This window comes from Gymnoscopelus microlampas (assembly GCF_963454915.1).
Source record: "Gymnoscopelus microlampas genome assembly, chromosome: 23".
In the NCBI taxonomy this organism is placed as follows: domain Eukaryota; kingdom Metazoa; phylum Chordata; class Actinopteri; order Myctophiformes; family Myctophidae; genus Gymnoscopelus; species Gymnoscopelus microlampas.
Window position 1 is genome coordinate 32,912,320 of NC_139960.1, and position 19,087 is coordinate 32,931,406.

The window sequence follows — 19,087 nt, forward strand, 5'->3', positions numbered from 1 at the left end:
CGAAACTGGGGGGGGTGATAACTATTCTGTCCCTATCGGAACATAACTCGGACGGCGCTGAGTCGGCTGAAGCGGACTTCGTAAAGTTCAGCATGGCGACTTGCTCGCCTAAGCTCCCTCGCCTAAGTCCACTTCAAAAGGCTCACCTCCGTTGCCTCCGCCGAAAACAAGCGCTCCCATACGTCTCGCCTCCTACAAAAACAATAATACGTGTACTGTACTGTACTGACACTAACGTTTCAAAATAACATGCACACATCTGCAAATGATGTTAACGTTCAAAATATCATGTGTATATAAGCTTTCACATACGCTATCTGTATATCGTCTTGGTCGGGGTGGAAACTGTGTGTCCAAAACTGTGACTTTTCAGCGTCACACAAAAATAGCAAAAGTAGCAGATCTACAAGCTCACAATTCGAGCTTGCGGATTTGCTACTTCTGATGCGTTTGTGTGACGCTGTAGTATGATCACGTAGGGCGTTAATATACGAAAACACACAAACATTTAAAATATGGAGATAAGAGGTTTCTGCCCAACAACAGCGATATAATGTATATATCTTTATCTACAGTATCTTCTATCTCTTCCCTTTTGCTCTCACCGTATCCTCTCTCTTCTCACAGAACACTACAAAACGCCTTTAAACTGTGATGTGACAAATAAAACTGACTCTGACTCTTTGTGTAAATGTACTCAAGTTACTTTGCACCACTGACCTCAGGTAGTCTCTTCAGAATGCTGAACTTTAGTTTCTCATTGGCATCACTGTTGTCCAGATCTGAGCAGAGATAGTGAGGAGGAGGGAGAACAAACAAGAGGTAGAGGAAAAGGGATAAAGACGAAAAAAAGAGCAAGTGAGAAATTAATGGAGGGATTGGGGAAGAAAGAGACAAGGAAAAGGTAGCGGGATAGAGGGGAGAACAATGACACTTTAATGACAGAAATAAATCATCTTTGCGTGTGTGCTCTTTGAACTCGTGCATGTGAATTAATTAGCAAACACTTTGAAGGTGAGCTGGGGATTGAAAGGTGATATTTTTGGGTGTGGAGCGGGTTTCGGTTCTCATTGTAGCCGTGCATGCTGGGAAGTGAGAAGGTTAAATTTGTCTTTAAAAGACAACTAATGTGTGTGTGTGTGTGTGTGTGTGTGTGTGTGTGTGTGTGTGTGTGTGTGTGTGTGTGTGTGTGTGTGTGTGTGTGTGTGTGTGTGTGTGTGTGTGTGTGTGTGTGTGTGTGGTTTTAAAGGTACAGTTCCCACACACACTGACTGGCACTCACATCCTGTTGTAAAAAGAGACACATATTTAGAGTTTAATTTTAGATTGATAGATATCTTATCCTTCATAGACCCTACTCCCCAGGGGAGGGGAAACCATGCATAAACCATCTCACTTCAAAGTCATAAACTTCCTCCATACACAAAAACACATTTTAAAAGTCATCTTTCATCTCCAAACACTATTCATTAAAATACCCACGCTGTCGGACGGAAACCTCTTATCTCCATATTTTAACTCATGTTTTTCTTTTTTGTAAATGAATGCCCTACTTGATCATACTACACTGACGCACAAAAGAATCAGAAATAGCATCTAAAAGCTTGTAGGTCTGCTATTTCTTTGTTTGAATCCTGAAAAGTAACAGTTTTTGGACATAATGAGGTTTCCACCCGACCGGAAGGATACAGTAGTTTGTTTTGTGTTTAAAGGCAGAAGGAAGTTTCCTCAGCTATAATGAGACAGAGTCTAATGGAAGGAGAAAGCAGCTATTTTCGGCTTGTTGATCTCTGTGCCACGTCAAGACTCAGGATGTGATCCCTTTCAAAAGAGTTAAACATTTTTGGTTTCACAGACCTTCTCAAAAACTGTATAGTAGTAATTGTATACACCGCAATGTAATATAATATGATATAATATTAAACAATATAATATAGATCATGCAAACAAAAAAGAACGGTAGAAATGTGCAACAGTGGCTACGGTTACATAGGCAGGTATATTCCACTTATATTCGGAATGAATGAATTAGAATAAAAATGCTTATGTAAACACCTAAATTGGAATAGAATATTCCATTCCGGTCTGATCTGAATTCATTTTCATTTAGGTTTGGAACGGTGGTATATACCGTTTGAATCGGAATTTACCATATAAACACTTTATTCCGAATGCTCCTCTCTGTTTGGAATACATGCATTCTTTTGCACATGTCCACGCTTAGTAGCCTAGTGCTGTCAGAATTGGCCGAAAATGACCTATCAAATCTCGATTTTTTATTATTTTTAATAAAATATTGTATGCAGTAAAACTTTAATTCAAAGACTGCATAAGTCTATTTATGTCTCTGTATGCGTCGGCCACGGTTGGTGCTGAGAAGCGCTCGCTCCTGCGGGATAAAATTAATGATTAATAGCGTCATTTAATAAGCATATAAAAATGTATTGGTTAAGCCCAGACTTGTCCAGGAGAACGTACGCTCCGAGGATCTGAGCCTGTGATGGAGGAACAATCTTTACCCGGCCTTGACATGAAACGGGAACTTATAATCAAAATAATTGATTCAGTCAGATGAAACGCTTTTTGAATAAAATTACGGTAGCCTACATGAGAAATGTGAAAAGTATTAGGCTAGCCTAAGTTTTACCGTGTCTGGTACCAATACAAAAAAATAAACTGGTCAAAACTTGTAGATCTGCTACTTTAGCATTAAAATGGCGATAAGAAAGGAACGCGGGCTCGCACCACATACTGTACAACGCTGCCTGGCAGGAGTCGGTGCATTGCTTCCCAGCCTTAACCTGACCCTGCCAGTGTCAGGTTATCCCAGCCTGCCTACGGCCGGCAAACCTCCGCCGCGGAGGCACAAGGGGACTATTGCCTCCTCCCCATGCCCACCAGGGGAAGCACCGCCCTGGGCCGTGGAGCTGGGCGGCCCCTGGTCCATGCCCGGGCGTAGGTCAAAAGTTAAATTCCGAATGAATGCTTTGGGTTATGTAAACAAGGAATACTTTTATTCAGGTTCCATGTAAACAGTTGGGTATGTTCTCTGTTCGGAATGAGTTCATTCTGAATGAATAAATGTCCATGTAACTGCAGCCACTGTATGTTTTTGCTTTTGAGGTGCGACCTACAGGTATACAAATATAAATAACTTACAAACAGTTAATTCTAGTTTTGTTTTTCCAGAGGGTCCCCAGCAAAATGAGTTAATAAAGCAAAAAATCAGTTTAACCACATTCATACTATTTTAAACTTTGATTATTCTAAAACGGACGATTTACAAACTCTCAACGTGTCGTAATATTAAGCGTTGTGAGCTTGTAGATCTGCTATTTTTTATGTTTGTGCCAAATACATATCATTTTGGGGGTCCATAACTAGCCTGGTAAACCCTCCCTCCGGAAATCTCATTTCCATTTGATTTCAGGAAGGAGTCTGGTCTGAAACGCCTTTCTCCAATAATCGCTCTGCTCGCCGAGCCGACGAGCCTATCAGCGTCGTCGCTCATTGTTCTGTGATTGACAGCGACAGTTGGCCAATCAGGTGGCGAGTTCGAGTGAGCCCGAATGAACCCGAGTGCAGCCTGAGAGCCGCCGACAAAAGACGAACGGCAGCCATTGTTGTTCTCCGAGTGCCGTCACTTCTTAGTTTCGTTCTTAAAACGGTCTCAAACTTATTTTTTGAGGCACGGAATTTACTATTAACATATCGTTTGGATAGAATTTAGTTGTTTAACTTCATATATGTGGTCAATTAATCATGACAGAGCCTATTTAAAAATATAAATTTAGAGAACCGGCAGGGGCGGGGAGTGACACGCATGTATCCCAATAAGGCAACCTATTTTCGGCATGGCCGTCCCAAAAGTCCCGTTGCGTCACATAGTCTGGAGCTCGTCAAAATGAACTGCTCATTGGCTGAAGGGGAAAAACGATCATTGGTTGAAGGGGTTGTCAGTCAACGGTATTACTCCCGCCCAACTCCAGCCCACAGCGATTATTGCAGAAAGGCGTTTCAGACCAGACTCCTTCCTGAAATCAAATGGAAATGAGATTTCCGGAGGGAGGGTTTACCAGGCTAGGTCCATAACATGGTAATGTTTGAGAACCACTGATTTTCACTATCCTTCTAATATAGCTGCCAACACAATACTGTCCAGCTGGCTCCAGCTGTCACATACTGTCGGTTTGAGACGTATATTCTCTATAAATCTTATATTATGTTCTCTCTCTCTGATGCTGTCACCATGTAATGTGGGGAGAGATACAGACAGCCTAAGACAGAAGTTCTAAAACTTTTTCGTGCCAAGGACCACCAAATTATTTGGGCGCGGACCTCCACAGGTCTCCGCCAGCGGACCCGTGCTATTTTAACCAAAGGAAATCACTTACCCTATCTTTAACCATAGTTTTCTAGAAATGTTCTAATTCTTACTAAAAATAGAACATGATACTATATCATAGCAATTATATTATTATAGCAATAAGTAATGAGATACAGAGGTGGTAAGCAGCCACAATAAAATCAACCATCAAACAGTCATTGTTACTACGCATTTAGATCTGAGGCTGATTCTACAAATGATTTCTAAAACTTAAAGGTAGGGTAAAAGATATGTCTTTTAGTTAAACAGACAGACGATGATTTGCTGCTTCTTCAGTTCGCGTAATGGGAGTTAGTTGCATTGTGTGATCTCAGCTGTGATCTCAGTTTGTACTGGAATACTGTCTTACCTATTTATATTACATATTGTGATGTCACGTGAAGCTTGACCAATGTTGGGTGTTCTCAGACGGACACATACAGAGACGGACGGAGAGGAAAAGATACTCTCCATTAATCCTGTCAATATTACATATTGTCACATGTCACTTGACCAATGTTAGCTTGGCTGATGGATAGGTGTTGTCACTTCAAAACATATAAATGATGTTTTGAAATGACACACCTATTTATAGGGCTCTATTTCATCATGCGTCTCGCTAGCTAATCAAAGCACACCCTTTCAACATATTGTCACGTGTCACGTGAAGCTTGACCAATGTTAGCTTGGTGGACACACGGAAGGACGAGAACGAAAACATAGTCTCCTGGCGGAGACAATAATATTATTATTAAAGTTTGCAAACATTTTCGAGGGCAGGCAGCACGGCATGACGTGACGCACTGTGAGCTTGTATATCTGCTATTTTTGAATAGCCAAAGTATAAAATATGGTTAAAGTGGTTAAGATTATTGTGACACTATATTAACACAACATTTCCGGGTCCCCCTGGTACCCCCCAAGGATCCCTGGGGGTACCCGGACCTCCCAACCAATGGCCTAAGATATAGATAGAGAGATAAAGTTAACCACCAACGAGTGACAGACAGAGAAACAGTGGGGGGGGGGGGGGGGGAGAGAGAGAGAGAGAGAGAGAGGGGGGGGTGAGGGTGTATCTTCTTCTGAACTACCAAGGAGCAGTCAATATAATACTTGTTTTTTACGATCCTGAATGCAAAAATCTATAATTATAAAGACATATATTGAATATCTCAAAAATACCATGACGTTTTGTAAAAAAAATGTTTTGAGGAGTGTGGAAGAGAGTTGAAGAAGAGAGTGCAGGCAAGGTGGAATGGATGGAGGAAAGTGTCAAAGTGATTTGTGACAGAAGGGTAGCAGCAAGAGTGAGAGGGAAGATGTGTAAGACGGTAGTGAGACCAGCCATGCTGTATGGCTTGGAAAAGGTCGCACTGACGAAAAGACAAAGGACGTGGAGCTGGAGGAGGCAGAATTGAGGATGCTATGATTCTCATTAGGAATGACCAGGACAAGATTAGAAATGACTACATTGGAGGATCAGCCCAGGTTAGAAGGTTTGGGGCATAAGAGGTTGAGATGGTTTGGACGTGTGCAGAGGGATGAGGAGGGGTACATTGGGAGAAGGATGCTAAAGATGGAGCTACCAGGCAAGAGGAGAAGAGGAAGGCCAAAGAGGCCAAGATGGTTTACGGTTGCGGTGAGAGAGGACATGCAGGTGGCTGGAGTGACAGAGGAAGACGCAGAAAACAGAAACGGATGGAAACAGATGAAAAGATGAGGATTTATAACATGAATTTATTCATGAAATAAGAGAGCGTACAAATAGACCCTAATGCATATACATATATATGGTCTAATGCATATAAAAGTGTGGGTCCTTGAAATTAAAAGGTTTGAGAACCAGTGATTTAGGGCACAGCTAATGGGATCCTAACAAATAAATAAACAAATGACCGGCATGGCTCACACAGTACAGGCTGCTCAATGGGCAAATATTAAATTTACCGTCTCCTAATAGGCAGCCACTACTTTATTATTACTGTATCATTCAACTTTATTGTCTCCTACTTTATGGTGCTACTTATTCATTTGCCTGGAGAAGACACTGTGCTGCTTGAAACGTTGCAGCAATAAAAGATCATGGCAGCTTCATTCAGTGGGACAGTACTTTCTTCTTTCCGTTGCTGTCGGGCAGAAAGCTTGTATCTCCATATTTCAATTTTTCAAATATTTCAAGCTATGCGATGTGTTTTTGAGGTTGTAGTTCGGCAATTGTTTAATTAGGTTTTCAAGGTAAAACATGAAAATGGTTAAAGCTGCACTATGTAACTTTCCTCTTCTATCCTGGATTTGAACCCGGTTTCCTGTGCAAGCACCGGCTTCGAATGCTATCAATGCATTGAATGGGAGATTATCACGTTTTATCAGACCATTGAATGGGCGAAGTAGGCGGCCTACTAGCTACCCCGCGATTTGTCAGACCATTCATTGGGCGTAATCAGGAGCTACTGACCTACCGACGGAGGCGGAGCAGTCCCCACAACAATATTTACGATTCTGTGCCTATCGGTACATAACTCCAACGGCGCTGAGTAGGCTCAGGCGAGCGTCGCACCGCTCCGGACGGCAACTCGTCGCTTTAACTCCCTCGGTGGCCCGTCGCGGGGCTCCAGCTCGCCTGAGACTGCGCGCCTCCATCATGGTCCGAAACCAAAACAACCAAAACCAAAACCAAAACTGAACTATTTAAGTCATCTCCGTCGGTAGGTCAGTAGCTCCTGATTACGCCCAATGAATGGTCTGACAAATCGCGGGGTAGCTAGTAGGTCGCCTACTTCGCCCATTCAATGGTCTGATAGAACGTGATAATCTCCCATTCAATGCATTGATAGCATCCGAATCAGGTGGTGCAAGTGCTGACATTGTTTACCATTGAGCTAATAGAGCCGGCCTGCTTGCTCGGGGGATAAATTGAATCTTGACCATCTGGTCAAAATTTGTGTCAGATCCTGTGTCTAGGTGAGACATGACCTTTGACACGATCTAAATGTCTCAATACAGGAGCAGGTAGACAAAATATAACCACCCCAATTGTATAAATTATATTGTATTAACATACTCTACCATACAGATTGGACAAAATTACATTTCATTCTTAAAACAAGTTACATACATGTAGTGTCGCTTTAAGTGTGTCTGTGTTTTTTTAATAAATATTGAACCAATTCAAAGCATTAAAAAGAGCTTGTGACCAAAATTAACTACATTGCATCACAGTTACTTTCCACCACTGCTTTTCAGAAAATGGTGGAATAAAGAACATAAGTACATGAACTCAAGTACTGTACTTAAGTACAATTTTGAGATATTTTTACTTTACTTGATTATTTCCAATGTTCAGTATTTTTTAGTTTAGTTACTACAGTAGTTACTTTGTAGATTTTGATTATTATTACAAGAAATACAACCACTTCAGCCCTGTATACATTTCAGCCATTTGAAAATAGTAGATCTACAAGCTCACAATGCGTCGCATCGCCCCACATTGTGAGCTTGTACCTGCTATTTTCAAAGGATGATTATACATTTGAAAACTTGAAATGGGACATTCTGCATAATGAGTACTTTTACTTTTGGTACATTAAGTACATTTTGATGCCAACACTTTTATACTTTTACTCAAGTACATTTTGAATTCCGGACTTTTACTTGTAACAGAGTATCTACAGCTACTTAAGTAAAAGATTTTGATAACTTTTTCCGACCACTGCTGAAAAGTAAGTTTTGGACATACAAGGTTTCCACCCGACAGTGACGTTTTGCAAGTTGCAGATCTAGTCCTGGGTGCCTGCACCCTGCAGGTGTTGGACAGGACCATTATTATTCCACTGCCTCTATTTTATGATGCAACATTACAGAAAGACTCCCAGACAGACGCTCAGTGCATTAAAAGACTCCCTGCTGTCCCAAACCTTATGAGTGTTCAATCCACTCTCTTTCAAATGACAAAGAAAATGTCATATTATACCATTATGTTGCAAAGAAAATACACCCAACTGCACTGGTCTAAAAAACACGACATAGTATATCGTTGCTGTCGGGCAGAAGCCGTGTATGTCATTTTGTAAATGTATGCCCCTACTTCATCATACAAGAATGCTCTACAAGCTCTCAAGTGAGCTTGTAGTTTGGCAGTTTTTGCTCATTTTTAACCTTTTTTAAACGAGACCTGAAGCCGATTCTACATGTCTCCTAAATCCCAACAGTATTCTGAAAAACGCATGTTTCTATATCAGTGGTGCTCAATCTTTTTCATGTCAAGGACCCCCAAAATTATATGTATTTGGCCGCGGACCCCCATCAAAATATCTTGTTCCAGGGACCCCCCAGAAGCAAAGATTTGAGTAAAACATTTTCGCTTTAAAAATATATACATTCAAAGATTTGCACACATTTTCACGATTTTTCAAAAATAGCAGATCTACAAGCTCGTAGCGCGGCACTCGGTGCCGCGCTATGAGCTTGTATATCTGCTATTTTTGAATAGCCCAAAGTGTAAAATAATGCTTTTTAGCTCAAATCTAAAAATGACACAGTTCCAGGTCTCAATGGGTTAAACCCATGACAAGTATCAACAAGAGCTTGTGACTAAATAACTACATTGATACCCTCTCATTCCAGTCCCACGTCAACCAGATCACCAAAACAGCCTTTTTTCCACCTCCGCAACCCGCCTTCGTCCCACACTATCCCACCCTGCTGCAGGGACACTCATCCACGCCTTCATCACATCCAGACTCCACTACTGTTATAGCCTCCTATACGGTGACACGTCCAAAGTTCTCGAGAAACTACAGTATGCGCCAAACTCTGCTGCCCGCCAGCTCACCAGGACCCGATCCAGAGACCACATCACCACAGTCCTCCACGACCTTCACTGGCTCCCCAGTCAAACACAGAATAGTTTTCAATATACTGATCACCACCTACCGCCCTCAACAACCAAGCAACAACCCTACCTCCTTCACCGCCAAACCCCTGGGGTGACAGGGCCTTCTCAGTTGCAGCCCCCTTCCTTTGGAACTCACTCGCAGCACACATTAAAGCCGACCCCACCCTTGCCCTGTTCAAAGCCTCCCTCAAAACCAACCTCACACACACACACACATATATATAAACGCGACCCATACTCCTTCCAGCGTCTGAACTTTTCTTGGGAAAGTGAGGTGATATAACTACAAATTGACGTCATTCCAAATTCGAATGGGTGGTCTCAGAACTTTTCCTTGGAACCCGTGCACCTTCAGATGTCCTGACTCTCCGCACTGTAGTTCGGAAAGCCCGTCTGAACCCCGAAATCGGAAGGAAGGAGTATGTATTGCGCTTTACCCTACAGTACCTGTAAGTAAAGAGTAAAATGTTTTTCAACACACAATGGGAGACGTCTTTGGAGTGGAGCATGGAACACAGTCCTGCAGCTGTATGCTTGCCCTCTGGCAGCCCTGGCATTGTGTCCTCTGGTCTACACACACACACACAGACACTGAGCACAGCTTTACTTTGAACACACCACAGGGACCATATCTCTACTTAACAGTTACACAACCACTGAAGCCTATACAACACCGGCAGCCTTTTAAAGTCTTTCTCTTGTGAAACTGTCTCTAAAACTGAAGTTGCAGGCTTGAACACACACACACACACACACACATACACACACACACACACACACACACACACACACACACACACACACACACACACACACACCTGCATCCAAGTGTTTAACGCATTGAGCTGCAGAGTTATTCTTCAGCATCTTTTTTTTGTCCTCACTGGTTTGTTTCTCACTATCCTCTGCATGCTGCCGCTCACGTTCAGGACGTACTCTGACCTGAAGCGGGTGGGATTATAACTCACAACCACTGTGGGTTAGCCAGCCAGCCTACTTGCATGCAGGGTGATAATACTACTGTATGTCTATATAGATAGATAATAGATACCTTTACTGATCCCGCATGGGGAAATTCAGGCGCCAGAGACAGCACAGCAGTTTAAGTTACAGATACAGGACTTGACTTAAAAGGTCTACGGAAAGAGAATGGGAATTATCAAAGACAGACAGACAGACAGACAGAAAGAGTAGTAATAACACATGCAATATACCATGAGTCCTGCTCAGACTGGCAGCCCAGATCCATCCTGTCGGGTTGGTTTTATGCAGTCTGAACAGGGCTAAGTAATGTAATTCAAATCTGATTTGAAAGAATCAGTTTCACATGTTTTGTTTTGCGGTTCACTTCAGACTGCATAAAAACAACATGTGACTTGTAATCTGTAATCTTAACAGGACACAAATCAGATGTGGGCTGCCAGTCTGAACAGAGCTATAGTCAATGCACTAAACATGCCAGTGTGCTGATCCATTAAGATGTTTTTCTGTTTGTTTGTTTTTAGAAGATTGTATTTAGTAATCTGTATGAGTGGAAAGAATCCAATTCATTTTAATGCAGTTCACCAGAAACAAGGTAGCATTTTAGTATACGGACAAAGGATATAACTGTTTGGGATATTTTATTTATCTCAGATTTATTACAGAGATTTTACATTGAAAAACAAATTGTTTAGTGTAACTGTATACTGCAGGTGCTAGTTTGTTTGCATAATTAAAAGGACAATTTAGTTGTATTTTTCCATCACATTGTCTATATGCGTGTATGTGTGTGTGTGCAACACGGACCACGGACATGACGCAATGACAACATTGCTGTAGATATGTGGTCATGATGAGGAAAGCACCATCGTTGGTCCATATCTTTTCTCTGTAGAAACAGTAAGACAGATAGTCGCTCCCTCCCAGCCACCGATGTCGATACAGACAGCAGTTCAGATTTTATGCACCATTACATCTGGAACCAACTACCCAAAAACTGCAGGTCTGCCACAATTCTGTTCATCTTTACTTCTTTGGTTTTTATTGCATTCAAATGTCCTTTTATACTGAATTCAAATGTCCTGTTGTAGTGCGTTTCTTTTGCTTTATATTTTATGTAAAGCACATTGAATTGCCTTGTTGCTGAAATGTTCGAGAATCCATCGCGATGCATCCGACGGCGACTTGGTCGAGGGTCTATATGAACACAATGTTTGGGGAGGGAAGCCGGGCGGGGAGGGTGATATTCGTCACTGTAGGTACTTTTCGTCAGCAGGGAGTGTTGGGCGGGAGGAGTAGGACGAAGGCTCTACGTCCTCCCGGTGGGGGCTCCTCACTGGCAGGTGAGCGAGTAGGATACAACAGCAGTGACAACACACAGAAATGTGTGTGGGGAGGGATTAAATGGTGCAACGACTAAATTAGGGAGAAAGGGCAAAGAATACATAAATAAACTTGCCTTGCCTTACAGTCAGGTGTGAATGCTGAGCTCAACAGAACGAAGGATAACTATTGTTAATCCTAATGGAGATGATACCAGACAACGCCTCCACCCTCCGACCTCCTCCTGACGGAGGAACGCCATCACCTCCCGCCGAGTACGAGTCCGACCCCGCGGCCGCCCTGCAGGACGTTCTGGTCTATTCGGCCCTCGCCGTGTCTTGTATCCTGGGCATCCCGGGGAACCTCATGATCCTGGTGAGACTGAGCTGCCGCCTGCGCCACTCCAACCTGACCAGGCGTCTGTTCTTCAGCCTGGCGTTGGCCGACCTCCTGTTCCTGCTCGGCCTGCCGCTGGCCGTGGCCATGAGGAACCACGTGTTGGTGCTGACGGACGAACTGTGTCAGCTCCAAGCCTATTTCTCCTTCTACTTCCTGGCGTCCGGCTTCAGCATCGTGGTGCTGATGAGCATACAGAGGTATTTCAAGGTTTGTGTGATTTGTTTATTTGTTGGAGGTTTGAATTTTGTGTTTATTTCATTTGGTTTTAATTCTGACCTACACACAATGCGTCGCATTGTGAGCTTGTAGATGGACCATTTTTGAAGGACATTTTCTCTAGGAATTTTAGAGAATGTTAGTTTTGTAAACCCACAATACAGTTTCAGTCAGTTATAGTTTTGTAAAGCCTCATTTTTATTTCAGCTAATATTCTAGTTTTCGCCATACTAGTTTTCACCATAGATGATCTGCAAGCTCACAATGAGTCACATTGCGATGGGCTAAACATGACAGACCACCGGTGTGGTCCTTTAAGTTTGTACAGACGCCCTTATCGTTCAGGTACAGTAATGGCCTCAATGCAGAGGTGGACAGAGTACTCAACACTAGTACAAAGTCAAAATATAGTAGATACTCCTGGTCAAATATTGTTCCTCCGTCCGTAAAACACAGGTACTGTATCCATCCGTTTAATGTACTTATTCAACAGGTTCTGCATCCTCAGAAGTGGTCCGTCCTGGGACAGAGAGGAGAGCAGATGCTGCTGCTGGTACCCTGGTTCGTGGGCTTCGTCGCAGCTCTGCCCGTGGCTTTTCTAATGGAATTAGAGGAGGGTCTGGGATTGCACGCCTGCTCCAGTCACTTTGACACCTCTTTGTTTCTGCAGGTAGGGATGTGATGATGTAAAATTTCATGTCACAATTATTGTGGCCAAAATAGCTGTGATTACAGCTATCGTGATAATAAAAATATGACTTCATTTTGAGTAATAGCTGGTCTACAGATCTAAGATTGCAGGGAGGAGTATAAGTGGTCAAAGGGAAAAATGTATAGGCTGGTGCAAGGCCGTTCAGTGACTTAAAACAATACCATTTTACCAAATCTATTCTAAATGCCAGTGCAGTGAGGCCAGAACCTTGTAAAAACCCTAGCTGCAGTAAAATAACCTTTATCGTCCCATCCCCATCTGCAGGTGGTCTACACCTCAGTCAGAGCGTTTGGCTACCTGGTGCTGTTGGTCTTCTATATACAGCTCATCAGAGGAGTGAAGCGCGCCGTGCTGTTCAACCCCCCGCGCATGTTCAAGCTCATCGTCCTGCTCATCGTCACCGCCCTGGTGTGCGGCATGCCCGGGGTCTTGGTGCACGTGGTGACCGTGATCGCCACGTTGGCGGGATCTCAGCCCACGCTGGAGGTTCTTCATGAGCTGGAGGTTGTGGAGTACCTGTATTTCTTCAATAGCTCTCTGCATCCCTTCTTCTACTTCTTTGCGTCCGGGCGTCGGAAGGGAGGATGGGCGAGAAGCGAGAGAACGGAGACGAACAATCCAACGATGTGAGGAAAGCCGTCTCATTGCGGGGGTTTATTGTGGCATAATGCGCAACAATGTGAACATTGAAGTAGAGACCTTATTTGTGCCATTTCAGTCATTTGTTTATGTTTAGAACAGACAGTATAGGAGCACTTGACCTATTTTCAACCTATCTTCGTAATTTATAACCGGTCCTGACTAATGTTCATTTTAAGATGGCACCATTTTTGTGTCTCAGAGCAGGGTTGTGGACAGCTCAGAAACCCGCCTACCAGTGACCCTTAAGGTTCTCCCATATCCCTTGAAATATAAACATTTAAGAAGAACTTGTCTATAATAACGACAAAGTAGTATTTTGTGAGTATTTTGGAACGGCACTGCTTTGCTCACGCACCTTATGTCTCACCTCAGGTACTTACCGCACCTTATGTCTCACCTCAGGTACTTACCGCACCTTATGTCTTACCTCAGGTACTTACCACACCGGATAGATATACTATGTGTAAATATGTAAATACATTTTTGTTTTTTTGTTGATCTCTCTCTGTCTTCCCTTTGCCCCCCCATCTTCTTCTTTCCTTTCTCCTTTATGGAAATAACAAAACGATGGAGCTTGCACAAAAACAAATTTCGCCCACTGTTTTAGACCTGTAAACCTGTGTGACAATAAAGTTGATTCTGATTCTGCACTGTTGTTACTATTACAACTGCTGCTAATATTGATAATATTGTTTGCAGCTTTGTTGTAAATATTGTGTGTATTCTTTTTTTTGCATGTTGTCTTAAGTGTGTATATTTGTAATGTGTAATTTGTAACTTAATTTAGACAGAAATTAAGACAAATATTTAAAGAGAAAGGCAAAGTAGAGCTAATGATCAGGTCTCTTAACAAACAAAATCACTGCCATACATACACACTTCCTCCAAAAATCACACAACAACAGCAGCATCATTGTGGGTAGTTGTAGTCCCAGTTGCCACATGGCCTGTCTTTCACAATGACTCAGCCAAATGCTGCTGCATATGTTCACAATTGTGCAGAAAACTGCAAGTTCATCTGTGATGATGGCATTATAATGTCAAAATTCAGGCAGACAGGGCTGTCTAAACAAAAAAAAATCAGTCGCTTTGGTACATTTCTCAGAAATCAGATCTCAGAAGTGAAATACTCAGAACTACTTGTTCGACCTCCACAACATCTACTGTAGTCCAATGATTCCCAACATGTGGGTCGGGCCCCCAAATAATCATCAAAACAACAGTTAATATTAAATAATTCATGTTAAACAAAAACTAAGAAAGCCATGATTGTTTTTTTTCTGATTCAAGTCGGAACACAATCGATTGATCTTTAAAATAAACTTGCTCTGAAAATGCACATGGCCCACCCATTTGAATCATTTGTGTTGCCACTGCTGTTGCACCCTACCGGCTTATTGTTTTTGTCATGTTGAGTGGGAAATGCATTTGTTACATCAGCAACGTTGGCAAAGAAAGGGAACTTGGAAAGACACCTTCTGACAAATCCACAAATCATTTGACAAGACTTTTCCGACTGACAGTGAACTGAGAAAAACAAACATGGAACTGAAATCTCAATCACACTGGCAGGTATTGGGAACTATACCAACCTCTACAAAGCAATGCAGCAAACCTTGTATGTCCAAAACAGTTACTTTTCAGGCTCAAAAACATCCTTGTCTACCAAACAAACAGTGAAAACACCAAAATACAGTGAGAGGGCAATGTGTTTCTGCAGGTACAGAAACACATTGCACCACCACACTACTCCAGTGGCTGAAGATTGCTGGTATAGAGCTAAATTATTGGTAAAACATGTTTTATTTAGTGTTATGTAAACACAGGGCAAAGCTCAATGTAGTAAAATATGCCATGAATAGAATGTGCTAGAGTGAAAAGTAGTGGATGAAAAAGCCTGAAAGCCACACAGTACAAATAGAGATATCTCACTGAAACAGGACACTGGCAAAAATGAAAGTATCTGAAAGAACACTCACAAGGCATTGCATTGTGAGCTTGTAGATAATTATGCTATAAAAAAATGAATCTTGAAATATTTGTAATATTTTTTGAAACATTTTAACAACACAAAACTTGCATGGCGGTCCCTTGCATAAAGTATTTTCAAATGGGGGTCGGTAGCCAAATACGTTTCTACTGTATTTTGGGGTCCTTAGAACCACTGGGTTAGATCAAAGCATCATCACCAGGTAGAAAAAAAGCCCTATATGATGAAGATGTGGGTCGCAAATAGCAGATCTACTAGCTCAAAACGCGCCGATGTGCAACGTGTTGTTAGCATGTAGATCTGCTTTTTTTTTTATAGAAAAAGCAACACAATTGACAACACAAATCTTGCCTGGCACAAAATATTTTCAGATGGTCCGCGACCAAATACATATATCTATATATACAATTGGCAAACTGGATGTGTGCGTGTTTGCGTGTTTGTCTGTTAGGTTTCGTGTTTGTTTCGTGTTTGTCACTTGCATGTTAGGTTTCGCTTTTGGTTTGCGTCTTGCAGTTAGGTTTCGCTTTCGGTTTGCATGCTGCAGTTAGGTTTCACTTTCGTTTTGCGCGTTGCCAAAGCATGTGCGAGAAACAAGCACCGGTGTTGCAAGGAACGTCTATACGCTCTTCTGTCTCTGTCTCCGATGTGCGGGCCAGGCTACAAGACGGGAGGGCCGCGTAGCGGCCCGACCCTCTAGTTAATTTACAATTTACAATGTAGGCATCTAACAGACACTGAGAGCGACTTACAGAAGCAAGGTAAACACATACATCAAATGCAGAGAGACAGTGTAGTGCCTCAGTAATCTAAGGATCATACTGTAGGTAAACCAAGAACCTGGGGGGTCCTTGACATGAAAACGTTTGAGAACCACTGCATTAAACTTCAGAACAACAAACGATGAAAACCTAATGACCCGTTGTCACATCACAGTAACAGCATTGTGGGTAGTCCCAGTTGCCACATGGCCTATCTGTCACAATGACTCGGTACCATGCACAGCCAAATGCTGCTAATCTAATCTAAACACCCACCTTTTTTCTCTTGTATTGCCTTCAGCACAGTTTGAGCTCGTTGTTGTTTGTGTTTTTTTTTTTACTGTTTATGTTACATGCTCTATTATTGCTTTTGTGAATGGACTACGGTCTATATCAGGGGTTGGAAAGTAAATTTAGCCTCAGGCAAAAAAAATTCTAAGGCATTAGATGGCGGGCTAGAACATAATCAAAGTCTAATTTAAGAAATTATAAAACATACTGTACATTTGTGATGAAGAGAATGGATCAAAATAAAGGAGCTGTGGTGGCATAATAAACTATAAACACACTTTTCCCCGCTTAACATTATTGTAAATAATGAATTTATGGACAGACCAGGAAGAGCTGAACTCATTCTAATAATAATAATAATTGACTATTGGCTACTTTTATTCACAATTCACAATTATTAACCCACCTCCTCACAGACATGCAACACAACATCTCATTATTAAGCATAACTTATCATACAACAGCATCAGTGTTACAGATCTATGTTGCTGTTTGTCTTTTAGAAAGTACTTTGGGCCAACTGTCGTCGTTTTTAAAAGTGCGTAATAAATAAACATGACTTGACTTGGCTGCTGCACATGTTCAGGTTTCAAGAATCATGAAGGTTTATTTGTCACTAATCACACTGGTACGAAAAGCCAAATGCAATTTTTGTGTGAGGTCCTCAAAGTACTGTACTACAATAATATACAATGACAATGATAATAAAAGAAAAACTATGATTTAGAAAAATGAAAATAAGAAGCAGTATTTCTCTTGGCTGCGCGTTTTAATGGACCACAATGGAAACTAACTTCGGCTTTTTTGTGACTTTATATAAATATAAACATCTAGTTATGATTGACCTATCTAGTATCTACATCAGCATAACAAAATAGACAGGGAAAAAAGTATAAACAAAAAATATATAATATAATATAATATAATATATATATATAATGTATGTGCAATGAGGCATAACGTAGTCATAACTGAGGCATAGAAAAGGTCCATGGCCTTAATGCACACCAGACTGGAGGTCCTTGGAATGAAAAAGGTTTGGGAACGACTGATATTAGGTGCCCAAGTGTCTTCTGAAGCGGCACTTGATGTGGGTTAGACGAAAGCATCAGGTAGAGAAAACAATCCCATACGATTAGTAGATATAATATACATAGGTTGTCATCATCATGTCATCGGGTCGTGGGAGGCAGAGGCCATCGGCCTCTCGGTGTCTCTTTGACCTTGGTGCTGGGAGGCGAAGAAATACAGGAAGGGATTGAGGCAGCTGTTGAGGAAATAAAAACACCCCACAAACGCCAGGTTCCTGCTGAAATCACGCACACTCCCAGAATCCATGAGATGACCAACCAAGAAAATCACACGAACCGTGACCCAAGGAACGGCACAGGCCAGGGAAGCCGCGAGGATCTGAATGATGAGTTTTATCATCCGAGACGTGCTGAAAACCGCCGCGCCGTTGACTTTGCTGATGAGACGAACGTAGAATGTCAACTGGAACAGGTAGCCAAACATTGTTACCAAGATGTAGAACGTCTCCAGGATCAGTGTAACATTATGGTCGTCCAGTCCCAATTCGCTCACGCAAAAAAGATTCTCCAGAAGCTGGCCTTCCAACTTGTCGGTTTTTAGTAAGAACACGATGGGTAGAGGCAAGATGGCTGCAAGCATCCATGTTCCAACTAGCAGCAGCTGCTCTCCTCTCTTCCCTAACCGGGCCCAGCTTTGGTGGTGCAGAACCTGCATGGCCAATGAATGAATGAATGGTTTGAGTTTTAGTCATTATATACTTCTGAGCCTGAATATTCTTAATGTGAGCTGCACTATGAATGTATGTTAACGTTTCTGAAAGAACAAGTACACACCTGTTTGATGTTAATGTTCTAATTATCATGTATATACACACTTTCACATACGCTATTTGTATTTAACGTATATATTTCACTATTTGTTTTATTTAACCTGTGTTAACTATCCCTTTGCTCTCACTCTACCTCTATCCTCTCTTTGGAGGGGGTGAAAAATCATCATTGCTTTACACCTGTAAACTTGACAAATAAAACTGATTCTGATTCTATGTGCATACAGTATGTGAGTGTGTCTACAGAAGCATGCAATGATGAAGAAAATCGCTTCAATAGTTTTCCTGTTGGAATGTGACCAACTTAAGTTGCAATTAGTCTCAGCAATTAATACTCTACCAAACTGTTCTCTCTGCACTCACAACCTCACAACTGGGAAAACCAGATCCACAAAATGGTAATTGAGTACAATTCCAAAGAAATGCGTTTACAATTCTAAAGAAAATCTACCAGAAAATGATCAGAACAGAAGCTAAATCGCCAAACAAGGGACTTGTACTGTATGTTATTAACCAATAAAGTGTTTCTAATACTAATGAAATGGATATCCAATAGACATATTCAGTATCAGCTTCCAGTTATTCCAGTGACGTAACAGCCGGTGGGATCTTCAGACACGTGACGTACCTGGTAATATCGCTGCGCGCTCA

The 19,087-nt window shown here is 41.9% G+C and overlaps 2 protein-coding genes across 4 annotated transcripts in view; one reads left to right on the forward strand and one right to left on the reverse strand.

The window, feature by feature from the left end:
* The window catches only part of gsap (gamma-secretase activating protein), a 98,812-nt gene that overhangs the window by 12,175 nt on the left and 67,550 nt on the right, over window positions 1-19,087 (reverse strand). For 2 of the 3 annotated variants that reach the window (XM_084049437.1, XM_084049436.1), the window contains one exon: window positions 721-782. In XM_084049437.1, coding sequence (XP_083905563.1) covers window positions 721-782 — 62 coding nt within the window. Of the gene's footprint in view, window positions 1-720; window positions 783-17,984; window positions 18,316-19,087 lie in introns of those variants that run through there. The other variant, XM_084049438.1, reaches the window with a different exon arrangement.
* On the forward strand, window positions 11,149-14,136 carry LOC311039514 (somatostatin receptor type 5-like). The gene is made up of 4 exons (XM_084049444.1): window positions 11,149-11,244; window positions 11,713-12,170; window positions 12,673-12,849; window positions 13,156-14,136. Exons 2-4 carry the CDS (start codon window positions 11,766-11,768, stop codon window positions 13,519-13,521), a joined length of 948 nt encoding a protein of 315 aa, XP_083905570.1. The 5' UTR covers window positions 11,149-11,244; window positions 11,713-11,765; the 3' UTR covers window positions 13,522-14,136.

What these genes read in the sequence shown, in the direction of transcription:
- LOC311039514 (XM_084049444.1), top strand. Translation starts at nt 11,766, where the DNA reads ATGGAGATGATACCAGACAACGCCTCCACCCTCCGACCTCCTCCTGAC. An exon ending in GCATACAGAGGTATTTCAAG is followed by an intron (nt 12,171 to 12,672) that starts GTTTGTGTGATT and finishes CTTATTCAACAG; the next exon opens with GTTCTGCATCCTCAGAAGTG. An exon ending in ACACCTCTTTGTTTCTGCAG is followed by an intron (nt 12,850 to 13,155) that starts GTAGGGATGTGA and finishes CCCCATCTGCAG; the next exon opens with GTGGTCTACACCTCAGTCAG.